Source organism: Syngnathus scovelli, chromosome 4 (assembly GCF_024217435.2).
Source record: "Syngnathus scovelli strain Florida chromosome 4, RoL_Ssco_1.2, whole genome shotgun sequence".
In the NCBI taxonomy this organism is placed as follows: Eukaryota; Metazoa; Chordata; class Actinopteri; order Syngnathiformes; family Syngnathidae; genus Syngnathus; species Syngnathus scovelli.
The window spans coordinates 19,534,009-19,551,620 of NC_090850.1; the positions used below are offsets into that span (position 1 = coordinate 19,534,009).

General features: G+C 42.9%; 1 protein-coding gene across 2 annotated transcripts in view; it reads right to left on the bottom strand.

Moving 5' to 3' along the window:
- The window catches only part of fto (FTO alpha-ketoglutarate dependent dioxygenase), a 96,463-nt gene that overhangs the window by 35,926 nt on the left and 42,925 nt on the right, over positions 1-17,612 (bottom strand). The window contains exons 8-9 of one of the 2 annotated variants that reach the window (XM_049717229.1): positions 16,904-17,028; positions 3,817-4,009 (exon numbers count right to left, since the gene is read on the bottom strand). In XM_049717229.1, coding sequence (XP_049573186.1) covers positions 3,994-4,009; positions 16,904-17,028 — 141 coding nt within the window. In that variant the 3' untranslated portion in view covers positions 3,817-3,993. Of the gene's footprint in view, positions 1-3,816; positions 4,010-16,903; positions 17,029-17,612 lie in introns of those variants that run through there. The other variant, XM_049717228.1, reaches the window with a different exon arrangement.

Below are 17,612 nucleotides of genomic sequence, written 5' to 3' on the forward strand. Positions count from 1 at the left end.
CCTGCCTTATAAATTCGAATCATTTCATTGCAGGACCAGTAACGACTATTCTGGCATGCAAATCGTAGCCTTTAAAGTAATTTGTTGGCCTGAGTGAACAAGGATTGTTTTGACAGCATCGTAGTTGTATGTGTAACTTTTCCATTACTCAAATGTTTTCTGACTATGATTGTGCCTCAACACGCACCACTCCGTCATTCCGAGCCTTTCCATGTTAATCAATGAGAATTCTTCAAGTCAATAAGTCTGTTCCCATGACCCGTGTAAATAGCATCAAGAGGTAATATAGTTTAGGGTCATGGCCGGTGGGCGTGGGTGCACTCCTAAAGCTCAGATCTGGCTTCGGGGGACAGGTCGTCAAAAGGAGAAGCAGGCAAACCCTGTTACAGAAAGGCAGTCCAAGCCTCAGGAGCCCCCACCGGCGACAGGTCCCATGTCACGGATGGCAACCTCCCTTGCGTGGAGCACAGGTAGTGCACCCTGGGGGCCCGCTTAGAAATAAAAACAACACACACCAGGACACCTGTGTCTGAAGCTGTAATTTGTCTTTGCCCATGTTCAAGGTGTTTTATGAGCGAGAGGACAAGGTGAAAAAGTGGCCGGGTAAAAGGGGGAAACCTCAACCTCCCAGCAAACACCTAGTTCTTTAAATCTGGTGAATAATTCCTTAACTTTTATGCAAGTTACAAAAGTTTACTTGGAAAGTATTTCTCTGTTGTTGTGACTATAACCGGGCATGAGTGGCTGGGGGTGATTGGTGATCCTCACCGCTTGCTGTATATCTAATGCCGGGGTATTAGCGAGGGTCCCTCCCAGAGGCAGTGACTACACAGGCTATGGCAAGAAGACGCTCATCAACGTCGAGCCCCACCCGCCGCTTTTCCACCCGCGCTTTCAAAAACGGCTTTAGCCATTCAAAGCAATCAGCCCGGCTGGGTCGGCCCATCCAGCCCAAATCCTTTCATGGCTATCAGGAGTAACTCACAGCCCGGGCCTGCTGGGGGCAAGGCGGAGACGGAGGCAGTGGGATTCGCTCATAAGGGATTGTGAAAAGGCTGTGACACACGCTTATTCACAGCCCAATAACCCCTCAACAAAAATATAAAGTATAGAAATGAATCTTTCGCAAGATGGGAGTTGGAAACTATCCAGTGGCACAAATAACGGAGGCCACCTTGAGTACTTGACAAATAGTCAAAACTTCAATAAAATAGAATTCTATTCTAGTCTTCTAAATTTCAAGTTGTCATAAATTTATCGAATCTACAGAGTCTGTGGCCTCGCTGTCAACTTGCTAAAGGGGAGTGTAGATAGAGGCACAGTGGTGTACGAGGTACATCCTCGTCGTTAATCAAAAAACATAAACACAGGGCTGAAGAACGAAGGCCATCTTGACCTGAAACAGGATAAGGACAACGAGAAAGGACAGAGAAAGGAAGGAGGCTACCATACCGACCTTTGAACATACGGCAATTAGCCGAGGGAGTTTGGGCTTCAGATTCTATGCCCACAATGAGCTGCGAGTAGCGGCGCTTTCAAGTTCCTGACAGTAGGGATATTAAGACAGTAAAAAGGTTGTGCTATCTAGCCTTGGCGCATAATCAAACGGATTAAAGTATGGGAAGCCAAGCTCACAGGTTATCCTCCAGGAAGCGAGTCGTTATCAAAAAGCTCAAAGCGGCTCAATTTTCCTGTATCAGAAGTGTTTTGGGCCGGGTCGTCCGGCATGAATGTAGGAAGCAGAAGTGAGTTATAGAGTATAAATAAAATCCTTCAGCAAAGTCTTTGAACCTTATCATAGTGTGATCAATGACTGGATCTGCCCCCAGTGAGAGCAGGTGTGGTCCGAGTGGAAGAGTCCAAGCCCTGTCTAGCGGGCTTGTACCAGAGATCTATCTGTGTCGAGGTGAACCCGACTAGCTAGTAGGAATTTGTCAACCTCACACATACGTTTGGGCCAAAGAGGCAACATTCCACATCCCTAGAGTAAGCTTCTGTAGCCAGGATCCGGTCTTTGGGGTCTTTTTTATGCAATGACAAGGTCATTCATTTGGTTTGGTTATATAGTACAGTACGCTGCACTGTCCTGTTTAGTAAAGGCTAGCTAGTGTTTCACATGTAACCGACATCATCTTAATAGCTTTGTAAATAAAACACTGAAGTGAAGGACAAGACTCGGGAAGGATACATACAGTCCTGTAATCATTCGAGGCCAACACCGAGACTAATGCGCGACAGATTAACTTTATGAAAAAGAATAGCATTACAGGCCTTGTCGTGATGAAATCAGCCCGTAGTCTCAAATTTAGCATGTTCATTACCGAAACCACTGTAACCTGCCAGGACTCTGGAATAGCTTCAATACACAGAGCCCATCTGTCTAACGTTGAGCACATTGGAAACAGATGGAAGGCTAAATTGTGCTTTTGTCCAAATTGCAAAATAGCTACTTGAGAAAGAAGCTAAAATAACATACAAACAACGGCAACTATGATAACAACCGTGCCTGGAATGAAACGCGGTACAGTAAGAGATCAAAAACATACGGCGAAACCAATTCAGCTTCGCTCTTTGAAAGAAGATACCCCTGAAATTAGCGGCCCCGGTATTGATTTACTCTGCAATTTCATGTATTTTTTTTTTTTATCCTAGACATGGGCTTCACACACACATACACTAAAAAAAATTGAATAAAAAGAAAAACACAAGATAGCGCTCATCAGGTTTTTCCAAAACATAAAAGATTGATACCTTGCTTCTTTTGCCAGACAAAAGAATAATTGAGGAGGTGGTTGAAATTGGTATTTGGAGAGTGCGGCGATGAAAGCAAAAGTAGATTCCCGGGTCCCCAGCATTAGTTTAATAAATCATAATAGGGGAAAATGTTGCAGCGAGGGCACATTTTTTGATCAAATATCTGTGCCTCTTGCTGAAATACGCTCCTTCCCATTACGCACCTCAAATACAATTTTGTGATTAGGTGGATTGTGCAAGACAAACTGAGTTAAGTCAAGTTTGAAGAGTGAACGAGGATGACAGGGAAACACGGGGAAACGCTAACAATGTCAGAACTTCAACGAGGATGTTTTCACACTTCTGTTTACTTTTTGGTCCCACTCAGTTGATTAGTTAGTAAACTTGCTACAATTTATTTCCACAAGGTGACTCATCCAAACAAATCCAAATCCATTACAACCACATGAGCTCACGCTCCTTTCTTATTAGGTGCAAGAATGTAAACAGGAAATAAAACTCCTGTCAGAAGGAGTGCTCACAAGGTAAAACCAGTTTTGTTGACTTTGATGATTATGTGGGCAATCTAGCAGGCTATAAAGTAAGACAAAAATTAATATGCAAACTTGGAAAAGTCACAATTAAAATATCTTTAAAGATTATGTCAAGAAGTATGACAACATGCTAAGTGCAAATATGAAAGCTTCAATAAATCACTAATTTCAGGTTTTCTACTGGTGGTCAGGATTGACGCAAAAAAATAAAAAAAAGTTTTGACAAAACATCGCAAATTTCAATCAAATTGTTTCATTTTTAACCGAACATTTTTAGGAGTACATGAACGATTTTGTTTTATTAGGTCAGGACCAGAGTACAATTGCTGTGTTCACAGCTGACCAAGCAAACGGTAAAAACTAACTCCAGTTCAATTAAAACAGAACCAAAATTGCTAGCCTAGAAGTACCCCAAGGTCCAACTAGAAAGTTACCAACTGTCGACAATAAAACAAAAGATAAACTAAACACTAAATAGCCTCTCAGTCTCCTAAAGCCAGCCATCAGACACGGCAAAAAACACATAAGAAAAGATAAACAGGCCTTTATACATATAAAATAAATATTTCAGTCCAAATCACATCAAGGTATAAACAGTGAGCCCAGAGCACATCTCCAATTCTTTTTTCAAAGTAAGTCCCGCTGTTCCATTTCAAATACCTCGGGGTTATGGGTCATAATACCGCTCCCCGGCTTCTGAACACGTTTATTCAGGCATCCTCCTGTAAATAGGGAGAGATTCAACATCAAATATTTCTATTCCCCATGCCGGCCTCTTTCGTCTGCTCGGAGTTGATGTGTGCTTTTGGCTAACAAAGTAATAGTTTCTGCCTTCGACGCGGCAAACCCGGAATACAGAATGGCAAAAATAATTGAGGCGTAGACTTTCTTTGGTGTCACAATGCATTAGGGCCATAAACAGGACCAGGTAGAAAAATCAATGGAGTTGGCAAAAATAACCAAAAGATAACCCGGAGCCAATATATGTCAGGAAATTAAACGAGTGTTGCTTATGTTATGGCTCACATCTCGCAGGCCATTAAGGGGAGTAATAAATGTGTTATAAAGCTCTTACAAGCCCCTCAGGCAATTAAAGGCTGAGCTTCAGAGCTGTTTACGAGATTGTTTATTACAGGCTCAGCTTATCATCATTTACCACACAGCGATGGCTGGAAAGGAAGCCCGTAAATAGCGGTTTCCACGTGTGCCGGGTTGAACGGCGCAGTGACATCTACAGTAGGTGAGGTAAAGAGAGGAGGCGGCTCCTAAGGAGGCCTCTTCATATTGGCCCGATCCACCAAGTGGAAAAATGAAAACGTGAACTTTGAAAAATTTCATTTCTTTGGATTTTTCCTTTTGTATGGTCACAGGTGAGTTAGGATATATCCCGGATGGCTTTGGGTAAGACACCCACGGGCAATTTGGTCTTCAATTAACCTAAAATGCTTAATTTTGGAACGCAAGACAAAATGTGTCTAAGTACAAACAAATCGGAAGTCAACTACCATCTTGGATTGCCATTGGTAAGTCAATAAGGCCTTTGCTGAGGTTGATCGCAAGGGCGGGAAAATGCTAAAATTCTGACCTAATTATCAGTATGATTGAATTTCACTTATGTGTTTCATCATCACATTTAGGTACTGCAACAATGTTCTTGTCCCTATTTTAACAGCTCAACACAAAAGTTGATGCTACTGAGTGAATGCGAATGATTCATATTAAGAAGCCTTTGCAGCCACTCTGCGTGTCCATTTGCATATGAGAAAAGTGTTTCAAAAGCCTTGTCTATAATGCATAAGAGCCTTTTAGGCCGTGTTTACTTCAACACTCTATCCGTCCCCCTGACAAGCCGTGCAAAGGTTTGCGTCATTTTGTGAGACATGCCCGTTTTAAATTATTCACTCAACTCATCCCTCGTCTTCGTTAACGAATGCCAGTGCAAATCCGCATCGAAAAAGACGGCGCGGTCTACAATGATACTACTTCAACAACACCCGAGCGAAACCCCTCAGGACGAGGCGATAGCCGTCAGTCCTGAGAACGCTGAACACCGCCAGTCCATTTAGAGGCCGCCTGCTTTGTGTACTTTAACAGGCTGTGATTGTAACTAGCAAAGAAGTACACGGTTCGAACAAGCGCCTTTGCCGTAGCGGCTCGATGCATAATTCACCAGCCGTGATGTGCGTCTTAAATGCTTTTGAAATATACATGGCGGCATATGCAAATGTGCTTACTAGCCAGACAACAAGAGAGTAAGGAGGATGAAAGTCCCCTATGGACGCAGATGGTATGTAGTACACTATGTACTTGTGTGACTACATCTTTGAAAGAGTGTTGTCAGTACATATTAGGCTAGGAAAGGCCATGTTTCCATCCAACCATTTTCTGTATCAAGTTTCCTCAGTAGGGTCACAGGTGAGGTAGAGCCTATTCCAGCTGACTTTGAGTCACAGGCAGAAACCTTTCTAGTGCACTCATCAAAACAATAACGTCATTGTCATCATCGTGATTTTTATTGGTCTGAATGTTTTGTGGCCACAAACTTAACTACAGGATTTTCTTTCCCAATGAGGGCAGATTGGCGCTGTCACATGTTATAAATGAGGCTGCCATGTCTTTATTCCAAGTTTGGAAGCTTCCCCTGACCTGCCACCATCCCTTAGTGATCCCTCCTGGGGTGTGTGTACTGTATGTATATGCACTTGTGTGTTTTGGATCAGCCACCGGTTCCCAGCGGTGTATCTTTAACTGGGCCGTCCCGCCGAGCCGCCAGCCGGTTTCCCCCTAGACAGGACAACGGCCCAGCTGACACCCCCACAATAGTGCCAACGCAACTCACGCCCTCCACACACAAGCTGCTCCCCCCCCTCCCCACCTTGTCACGACGTCAAAGACAATTAAAAAAAGAAAGGTAATTAGTATCAAAACTAGTTTTCCTCTATTATGAGTATCTTTAGAAACGTGACTACCTGGGAGTTGTCCTTTTTTTAAAATTATTTTAGGCGGCACATAACGAGGCCATTAAATGTGACATTCTACGAGTGTCGGTTTGACATTTACTGTATACAATACCGCTCCTTTGTATATTGTCTTGACTTTTTTTTTTTAAATGACTCAGAGTATAAAATGTGACGAGAAAGCACTTCCGTTCCAAATTGCTGCCTCAGATGTCAGTAAATAGATTAAATAAAGGTCCCGCGCATGTTTTCCCTATGCATTGCCCGCAGCGAACATGTGCGGGCTGCCAAAGTTGTTGTGTCAAAGTTGTTGGACATTTTGTTAACAGGATGTGTGCGCTTGGCCCCCGTACGTGCTACATGGTGATGCGCTTACACACTGCATAGCTCGCCGCTATCACCGGGCACTTGTGTAGCTGCTCTGCCGGGCCAGTCTAATTACAGAAGAACAGCGTGCACCAGTCTGGGCCTCCAAATGGCACCATATGTTTTCCCAGATGAAGCGGCTGAGTAAATGGCGCTCACCCATTCAGGTTGCTGCACGTCTGGGAATGCTTCGCTTACATTTACTGTATACAAACCAAAATGAAAGTAAATAAACCATCTAACCTCCTTGTAAAAGTAAGCCATCGGCAATTGACACCATTCACCCAGTCCTTGACTTCTGTTCATCTGAAACAAATGCTACGCAGTATAGGCAACTAGCTGTTAAGTGAAATGTTTTTTGCAAATGACAAAAATTTAGATATATAAAAATATTGTGTTTAGCTTTTTTAATAATAATAATAATAAACTATTTTATCATTTTGACTGTTTAATTAAAAAAATACTATTCTAGCTTTTAAATGTAAATACAATGCATACTTTTGACAAAATATTTATTACTAGTTGAGAAATTATATAGCCATGAATGGTAAAAAAAATGGTAATTCCTGGAATTCACTCAATCCAGGTAGCTTGCTAAATTACATGTATTTTTCCACAGCTTGGGTGGAGGTCTGGGCTCCACTGACATTCTAGTCATACGTGGTCATTACAGAATCACTAAAACAACACATTTAATGACACAGTACTGCAGGTCTCTTGCCGTAAGATAACAGACTTGTTAAGTTTGAATGCACAGCGTAAAAAGAGGCTGAAACTCTTTGAAGACACGAGTGTAAGTGGCCGATGGCGGCGGATAGCTGCGGCTTAGTGGCTCCTCATTATGTGCTGTAGCAAGCTGATTAAAACCTTTAGATTTGTTCCCAGCCTGCAAGTGCAAATGTGGGTTTCTAGAAGAAAAAAATTAAATATAAAAAAAAAAAGACCCTGGAAGCGGTCCGCCCTGTGTTATCTCGTCTTTCAGCCTTGTCATACTAATTACAGTCTGTATTTACTTACACTCTCTTTTTGTTTTCTGCCCTTTGATAGGCATCTGCGAGCGCCGCTGCCGAGTCTGTTCTCATTAACACGTCGACAATGTGAGATATATCTAGTGATGATGGGGATATGGGCAGGGGAGAAAAAAAAGAGGTCACCGTATAAATGCTGTCTTTCTGCAGCCACAAAGATTTGTCGCAGTGTTGTCAGTGACACATCCATTTGCACTTGAGGGTTCAAATGGCTGCCAAAAGATGACAAGGTGTCAAGCTTAGTATGAAACCGAAGGCTTCACAGCTGTATTACTGTTATGTGCCAAGTTTTAACGTGGAAGACAATCAGTTCTTTTATCTGAAATTACCCATAACAGATTTTATTTTCATTAGAATTAAAGAGGCTTTGATTTCTTCAAGACTGGACAAAAGTGGACTTAATAAAAAACAAAAAAACATTTTAGCTCAGCAGAACTAAAATCTGACTGTCATCCGCGTAGCAGTAGAAGAAAATATGTTTTGTTAAAATAAAACCTAGTGGGAGTAAATACAGTGGGAAAAAAGCAGGAGCCCCAAAGTAGAACCCTGTGGAACACCAAAGGGGAAGGGCAAAGCAGGACACAAAAATCCCTGCCTGTTAAGTAGGAGCTAAACCACTCCAGAGCGCAACAACTAATGCTTTAATGTAAAACCATTACAATATATTATGCAGGTAAAAATTCCAACATGGCCGCCGTGTGGGAAAACAGACATAACGAACACGCTCCATTGATTACCAGCATGAGAACACACCCACAAAGGTTATCTGGAATCCTCAACGACACTGCTCAACCGCAGCGCATAAATCTGACAGCGCACGCCGAGGCTTCTCACATTCCTCGCATAACGTCACAATACCCGACAGTGTATCACATGTACCTTTCACCTAGAGCGCACACACCTTGAGAGTGCGACGCGGCAACAGTGCACCTGGGCCAGGCCACACCTGCTGCATAGCGCCGGGCCATCACATGAATCAGTCTGACTAGTTTCCACACAACTGCAGGAATGTACCACAACTTACTTAACAGTCCAGGTGTGTGTATGAAAGCCATACGTGTAGCCATGCACAGAATGTGCGCAGGTGGGTGTCCTCATGGCACAAACGTGACCTTTAAGAGGAGCACTGAGGGCGTCCCTTCTACCAGCTGGAGAAGTGACGACCTGGGAAGTGAGAGGACTTCAAGAGTGCCACTGCCCTTGTCTCACTGCGACCCTTTCTCATTACTTTAAAATTAAGCAGAAGGTTATGAAGTTCGGTTTTATCGGCATGTTTAATGGACTGTACGATGTACACAGCATGTGTACACCCTGAAGTAAAACAATCACAATAAGTGTCAATATGTTGCGTGTCCACTGTTCTTTAAACAATAATTTGGGATGCGTTTGAATCTAGTGGAAAACAATCAGATATGATCCAGTCGGTACATGTCATCAAGAATTAGTATTACCAGGAGATGACGCTCATGTACAAACTTGTGCCCAGAGCATATTGATCAATGTCAGTGGAATATATAAAAACATTGTCTAATCGGGGCAGGGCCCAGCTGTTTACATGGTTTACCGCACACGTCATGTGATTCAACGGAACGGCTTCTGTATCAACTTCCAGCTAAAATATAAATGACCGCGTTGGCCGCATTCTCGCAGGTGAATTGTGCTGCTGCTACAATTATCTTAATGCCTGCGCTGCCAGGATGCCGGGGGTACCAAATGCTGCTGTCAACCCAGGGGTTTAATTAGTTTGGCACGTGTGCCGCTTATAATCACCTGCCATTACTGGCTCTGGCTGCATCTGCTTAAACGTCTGTCGGAGGCAGGGGGTCTTTGCATGTGTCTGGAGGTAGGTAGGTTGAGTTGGGCATTGGTGGGTGTGTATTTTGATTATGGAACACAAAACCAACATGGAATCTAGACACAAAGGTCTTGTAAAAAATATTTTGGCTGTATCCAAAATATTTTTATTTATATATTTATTTATTTAACTATTTATTTAACTATTTATTTATTTAACTATTTATTTATTTATTTATTTATTTATTTGAGATCAGCTATGAGGTATGTTCATTTGGACAAAGAGCTTACAAGTACAACCTACAGTTGAAAATAGTAGACCTTTTAAGTTAACAAGGCTAACGGAGTCACGTGACCATCGGCCTTAGTAGTCGAAGACGTTTTCCCACAGACCAAACGGTCTCCGAGTCCTCCGGCTCTAGTACGACAATGGCTGTAAGCAGCCCTATTATTCCCACAAAGTTCTCATTTAGCAACAAAGCGAGGTTTCAATATTATGCCGCCTGCAAAAACATCTGTCGGGGACTTGTGTGGCAACACTAATTACAAATATCTGCAGTAATCCGCCGCCGATAAGAGAGTCATTACTCCAGCAGACATTTATCACTGCGGGATTGATGACCCATTTCAGAGGGAGCCTTTGTACGAGGAAGTGAAATCGCTGATATCCCCTTTATCCGACATCGCCATCCATTCGTCAGGAGGCGAGCTAGTTAGAATTGTAATTAACAGCTTTGGACTTTGCTCCTAATAGAATTTTTGCAGGGACTGGCAGATTGGCATTGGGGAAGGGGGTGGTGGGCAAGCGGGGAGGGGGACTTTTATTGTGTTTTTCTTCTCTTTATTCTCTCGCTAATTGCCACTCGGAATGGCTGAGGAGCTGTTGTGTCACGAAAGTGCCACAGCAGAAGGCCAAGTCTTTATTGGGCTCCGAAACATTTTTGGGCACTTGGATTGATGCTCAACAGCTGTTATACAAGTCAAAACAATTTTACTGTAAAATATAATTATATGAACACATGGGGCTGTCATGTGCCACCAGTGTACTTTTTTTTTGGTCCTACTCCTTCATGCATGCAGTTACACAAGTTGGCATGAGCATGCCTATGACCCAAGTTTTTCAACCATGCTGGGGCCAAATGTACCGTTCCTGACCTGAATATTTAGTCATTATTATTAAAATGTGTAATTTTTATTTTTTTATGCATGCATTTGTTCAGATTTATTTTTAACTGCTTTGTCTAGTTGCTATTTTTTTATGAATATTTGTCATTTATTATGCATTTTTTATATAAATATTAATTTACCTGCCGTAAACAATTACTTTATGAATATTATATTTATTCAAATTTCTTTTAGTGTGTATCAAACTCAAAACACACGTGGTCGCATGTGCACACTTGTGAAGCGGCAGATGATCACAGTCAGTGGCCACTAAAGGTCTGGCCTCCTGCCGGCCGCATCCCATTTTCTTCGAGGTAATGAACACAGACAGCTTGGGGACTGCCCCGTGAGCTTGTGCCACGTCTCGCCAAGTCCCAGACCCACAACCCCCCCCTGCTTCAAGACCCTAAGGTGACAGGGACGGCAGAGATGTTCCCTACATTGACAGGTCGTTCTTACCTAGCAGACTCACTACACACGTTGCCCCCACACGCAAACAAAAACGGAGCACAACACTAAGTGTTTCTACTTTTCACATGTACACAACGTATTTACATGAGACACACACATTAACAACACATACACTGCGATACTGCCCCCTGTGTAATTTCTCCAGTGCACGGCTGGTGACAGGAGCAGCTGCGGCCGCTACGGCAGACAGATGAAATTTTCATAACTATCTCCTCCAACTTCCATCCTCACCTTCAGGATAATTTATGACCTGCCTGCCAGCTTTGAAGAGACAATATGCTACCTATGAAATGAAGCGCTCCCGCGCTGTAGGTTATAATTAAAGAGAGGGAAAGTGTGTGTGCACGTGTGTGTGTGTTTATCGCCAGGTAAGATGGGAGAGGGGCAAAAGGGAGGCGATGAACATGTGGCACTTGTGTCTCACGTGTGGATATGCGTTTATAGGACACGACTTTAGTTCATTATATAGCAAAACAGCAAAAACGAACAATTTAGTAATAAAATCTATGATGAACAATTCAAATGTGGGGGGCGGGTTTAACATTAAAAACATTCTACAACCAAATTTTATCACAAGAATAAAATGTGTTTGTTATTAAGAGAGTCAGACCAAAAAATCTACCAAAGTCATAATAGAGGAATGCATGGGAACACAATTTTTGGAGTTAACAAGGGCCGCCATAAGAACGTGTATGGCTTCTTTATGGTAGAACACACACGCCCATTACCTCAAAAGCGCTGCACTCACTCCTGCCATTTGTTGCACATTGCCAACCACACACCCTGACCCAATGATATTCTATCAGCTCTCTGGGATGTTGGCTTTAACCACCAAGAATGTTCTTATTTTCCCCAACTACCCGTAAAACAAGCGTAAACCAGTTCCTTCTGCCTCACTCGTCACCGCAAATGCAAAATCCTGTTTCCATATATAATAATAAAAAAAATAGCTTAATGGGTGAGCGTCTGCGCAGGAAGGCTTTTTAAATATCTGTGGCACGTTTAGTGGCGTTTTTACTCCCACATGGCATTGCAGCTCTTCTCATGACTCAGATGCAAGGAAACAAACATGAGGGTCACAATTATTCCTTCCATTGCTTTGACCATGCAACAAGTGAACACATGTACTTACACAGTACGAAAAAAAAATCATGATTCACAACATAACTTGCGTTACACAACTCCAAAATTACTGACTTGTTTGTGCGCATGGACTGAGTATGTCAGCAGCAAACGATGGAACGTGCATTCCTAAAAGACTGACACATATTCAGGTGTACTTTCCAGCCTGGAAACAATAGGGAGGACTACTAGTTCTTCGGAAGCAGAAGCTGTGAGGCTGAACTGAGGTCAGGACAGAATATGGGGGGGCATAAGAATCCATAATTTACCATCGAGTGCACCTTGCAAACGGTTGTGGGCTACGATGGCCACAAAGACATGTCTGAAATAGAAGTGGACAAATTAGATGCAAAACATTTGCACACTTTTGGGTGAGAACTTGGAAGTCAAGCAGGAAGGGGTTTTGTTCCACAGTCTAAGAAGACAATGAATCATTTGATGGCTTTACAGCAAAGACACTGTAGCTCTTTAAAGGCCGACACTAGCCACATTAGATAAGGCTGTGCATCTTAATTGTGGACACGACACTGACAAGTCCTGCAAATCCCAACAGGGACAGGGGCATCTCTATTGTCTCCCAAGTCTTTGTCCAACCCCTGCGTTGCAATGGAGGCAGAGTTTTGAAAGGAACAACACAAAAGACATGTCACCACTCCAGGAATGAAGTGTGAGCCAATGGAGGTCTCTCTTCCCATCGCCCTCCCCGCCTCGCAGGGTCTCTAAGCATCCCCTCAGGGGTGATACGACACTAGTGAGGGTCATCCCCGACCGGGCACGGCTTTAACGTCGACACTACGGCCCCTCGCTGGCCCCTGGTGACCCCCAGCTTTTGATGACAGACCAAGTCTTTTATGGAGCCGTACCCTGTCCAGGTGAGGACAAGAGGGGATGACAATGGCAGGAAACATAAAGCTCAGGGGTCAAGCCGGACAGCTGAGTGATGAGTGCAGCTGGGAGGGATGCGGACCTTCTTTTGACCAGATCAGCTGATGGCGTCTTAAACGGTACAACGTGGGGTCATCGGTTTATAAAATCTTTGGTTGCGAATAATAGAGACAACAGTATTGTGCTCTGGCGCTCTCTTGGGGAAAATTGTCAGGTCGCATATTTAGTCAAATGCATCCATCCATTTTCTGTAGCGCAATTCCAGCCTGGAGTTTGGCCAGGAGTTTTAGGGCACATGTAGACCAACATTCATAACTATGCACAATTCAGAATATTGAATTTATAAGACTAGAAAAAAACTTTTGGTTGACTGCTGACAGTCACAAACAAAACTAATTCTAGCCTAGCATAGTTTTTTTGGGCCTCTATTTGCATTGGCTTGCTACAAGGTCAGACTTCACACCTCCCGAAAAAAAAAACGCAAATGAAACACCCAAAACTAAGCGGCAACACAAGGACTGGCAGATGTTCAATTGTGGATACAACCTTGTAGAATTCCATTAAATGCAACTTTTTGCACATTTAGAACTCCACAAATGATCGACTCGGTTTAGATGACCATTGTTTGACACGCATAAAAAAAAGGAACAATGATGCATTGATGTCACGATTTAGAGGTGTCATTACTGAGCGCTGAGCCGAAAATGACCACTGCGATGTCTTTATTCACATATCCGGGTCCAACTGTTTCCAGCGCCAAAGGTCATCTGCTGTCTTTTCTCATGGCTGAAGGATGGGAGGACCAAGTTTGCCAAGTCAGGCGCAAACGCCGCCACTTGGCTCATAAACACCTCCGCCTGTCACCCCCACACACAACCCCTCCATCACACACCCACTCTTTTCTCCAGCACGGAGGCGAGGTGGGTTTGCACTCTGTTAATCTTTCACTGGAGGCCTGCTCTCTTTTAAAGAGTGGCCCTCGGGAGAACAGAGGCGGGCGGTGAAATAGGGCTAGTAAAGGACGAGAGTGGATAAAAGAGCAGGAAGAAAAAGCTACAGAGAGGAGCCAGATGGGCACCTTCACAGTCCATTTATCAAACCCAATGTGGGCCCCTCCCCTCCCCTTTTCCCCGCTGCTCTCATGTCCTAAACCCCCATGTAATTCTGTAATGATTTTCATTATCGTATAATGACCTTACAAAGCCTACAGCAGTTTGCATGGTCAGTACAAAACTCGCAGCTGTTCCCCTCGGTGTTTGTCCGCCCGCTGTGACAAAGCACTTTGCTTTGTTTTTTGTGGTGATGCCCGACCTTTGGGTTCTTTGGGAGCATTGGTTTGAGGTGACCTCGCTGTATAGGTTCAAGATTGGTGGACTCGGACAAAACACAACATCCTCGAAAGAATCAACAAGACAAACGGGAGCGGGTTTTAGCCACTCGACACAACCTGATGCTTTGTGTCGGGCATGAGCGGCCATTTTTTTCAGACCTTTCAGTTCTTTACCATGAGGTGCCATACTGAACCACCAGCGCCCAGTTAGAGAGTGTGATAACGCATTTAACACACCCGCTCGTCATTCACACCTGAGACGTGACACTAACACATGACGAGAGAAAACCCGAGCCTAATTTTCACTCACGAGTATATTCACTTTTGTTACTAGCTGTCTAGACATTAATGGCTACGTGTTGAGTTAGTGTTGTTTGAGGGAGTTGCTATTCGTTTATGACGAACCTGACACCGAAATTATTAATTAAACTTTCTAAAACATGACCTATTGTCATCATTTAGATAATGAATCCTTATTTATTTTTATCTGCATGTAGACAGGAAGTGGTAATTTTGAGCACCTGGCATATTGAATGCTAATTTTTCACATGACATTTGGATATGCCATTTCTGATCCAGCTTTCCCTGTTCCCTGGATATTACGTCTTGCTCTACAATATGTAATTCACCCGCTCTGCTATTTCTAGTCACAAACAGCACACACACACTTGCACATACACACAAACACACACACAACAGATAATACATCAATTTCCAGTGAGCTCAATGAGGCCATTTACCGAAACGGGATGCGGAGGGCGGCATCTATCACAGAATTAACGGTGCACTTTGGGGAAAACCATGTTACCAAAGGAAACTCAAGAGAATAAATAAATATAGAAAGATAGCTTAACTTCTTTGGACCGAGTTACTCGAGAAAAAAAAAAGTGAGAAACTTACCTTCCTTGTAAAACCCCCTGAGAACATTTCATTCATGTATTTTGTTGAAATTGCTATATGGGAGTTTTTTTTTTGTTTTATGAAAATAGATGTAAAGGGGGAAAAAAAGTACTTTAAATTTGCATTCCATCAAGCTGGCAATCTCTAATCAGTACCAGTACGTCTCACTTAACATTGCACCCAGCCATGTGTTTAGTTTTGTGTAAATGCTATCTGTTGACAGCCACTTGAAAGGATGACCCCTGGCTTTTTGGCAAGTGGTGGTGGTGGTTGGGAGGGAGGGAGGGGCGGAGGGTGGGGTGTGGGGTGGGGGGTCAACGTGTGTAAAGGGGGAGAGGAGATATCGGGAGCAGCTGGAGTTCAAACACATTGTGTGGGGGGCGCTTGACCTCCTTGAAAACTAATCTAATCACTCTTTCACTGTGGGTAGAGTAAACGTATGTCTGCCCTCGCTGACAAGGATGGAGCGTTTCCTGTACGGGGCTGTGATGATATTGCATGTCAGCATCAAATGATGCATTCAAGAAAACGAAAAAGGACTTGCTACCTCTGGGCAAAGTGGTGTACCCCAATATTACTTAAATGCAACATAGCTTGGGAAGGGGTGCAACATTGCTGTTCCCATTATTTGTAAATATATATATATATATAAAATAAAGATAATTAGTAGTGATTAGAATTTCTCTATTATGGGCCTAATAAAGGCTAATTTTATTCTATTCAATTCTAATCTAGTGTGGTAAGTTTGGCAGGGGAGACAGGGCTGATGTTTGGGCTGGTGGGTGGGGGACGGGTGACTAGGCAGATGGCGTTGGGATGGCTTCTAGCTTTCAGCACTCGCGTCTTGGAATGCACCATCAGAGTCGTGGGCGTCGACGCGGCCAAGCAAGGTGTGTGGAAACAGCTTGTTTACAAGACTCATCTGGACCGGGAGACCTTTTCGGGTCAACTGGGGGTGACACGTCCAAAACAGACGGCCATCGAGAGAAGACTAGGGCCTTGTGTGTCATTTTTCAGAAGCTAAAATGTTTTTTCTTTTTCTCTAAATACTTTCTGGTTTAAAATCTTTTTTTGGGGGGTTCTGGACTGTGTCTATTTGAGGTTTGTGTTTGGGGATGTGCGTGTATGTGTTTGACACGGGGGTCAAGTCTGAGCAAGACAATAAGCAGGGTAATCATATGTGACCGTCGTTAGTTTATACAAGACTCGGAGTGGTGAGAAGCAACAGCTAAAACAACAATCAGTGCATGTGTGTTTTCCGCAAGTGTGGCCATTCTTTATCTGAAGCCATGACCAGCGTGGTGCTCTCTACACTCTTATCAAGAGGGAAGGAAGTGAACAGATTTATCCAGGACACACGTGAGCTGTGATAGGTGCCAGGCCCAGGGAGTACAAACAAAAACATCAAACATGTATACGTGTCCAGAATCCACAAAAGGAAATTCATTATTTGTTTCAAAATAGACTGATAGGATTATTTTATATGGATTACAGTTTGGGAAAATTATGGTCTGGATTTTTGCCAAAATAATTTTTGATACATGAGAACTATTCAGCCAGAGTCGATGATTTACTTTACTAATTTTCCGTATGCGTTACCTGTCTCTCCACGTCTGCCTCTGCTGGTGTCTGTCTATCAATGCAGACAGGAGCGTCTCTGCCATTTCTCTCCTGACCTCACTTGCTTGGCCATCCTCCTCTACTTTAGCCAAGAACAGCATAGTCTGAAAGGCAAAAAGAACAAATAGGAGACCCTTGAACATTTTGGACAAATGTTTTATGTTGTGCCTCCATGGATGAAGAAAAGTTATGTAAAGCATGTTTGAAAGAGTGCACTGTAAAAAAAAAATAGAAACGGACACAAAATCTTTAAGATTTGAAAAACCCCCACCAGAAACTCGGAACAGAACATTTTGGGAGAGAAGTTGACACATTTGAATATGTTAAATATTTTTTTAGAATGTGTCCACATATTTTGAGAATGATTCCAAATGTTCAGATCATTTCATATTAAAACAAAATTAAACATACATAAAATACAGTTGAAAGTCAGTTTGCAACATTTGCAAACTCCAATTTTTGTTGTTGTTCTGCTGACACTTTTGGGTGTTTGGGGTTTTTGTAATTAATGTCAATTGTTTTGTCAATAGTGCTTGTATTTTGTTTTTGATGTTTGATTGTGGGTTGTTGACACCTAATGATATAAATACATCAATGAAAAATAAAATGAAACGTAAATTGCAGGTTTCAAATTGGATTTTGTTCGGGATTCGAGATTGCGTTGTGGGCCGAGTGTCTACTGCGACAG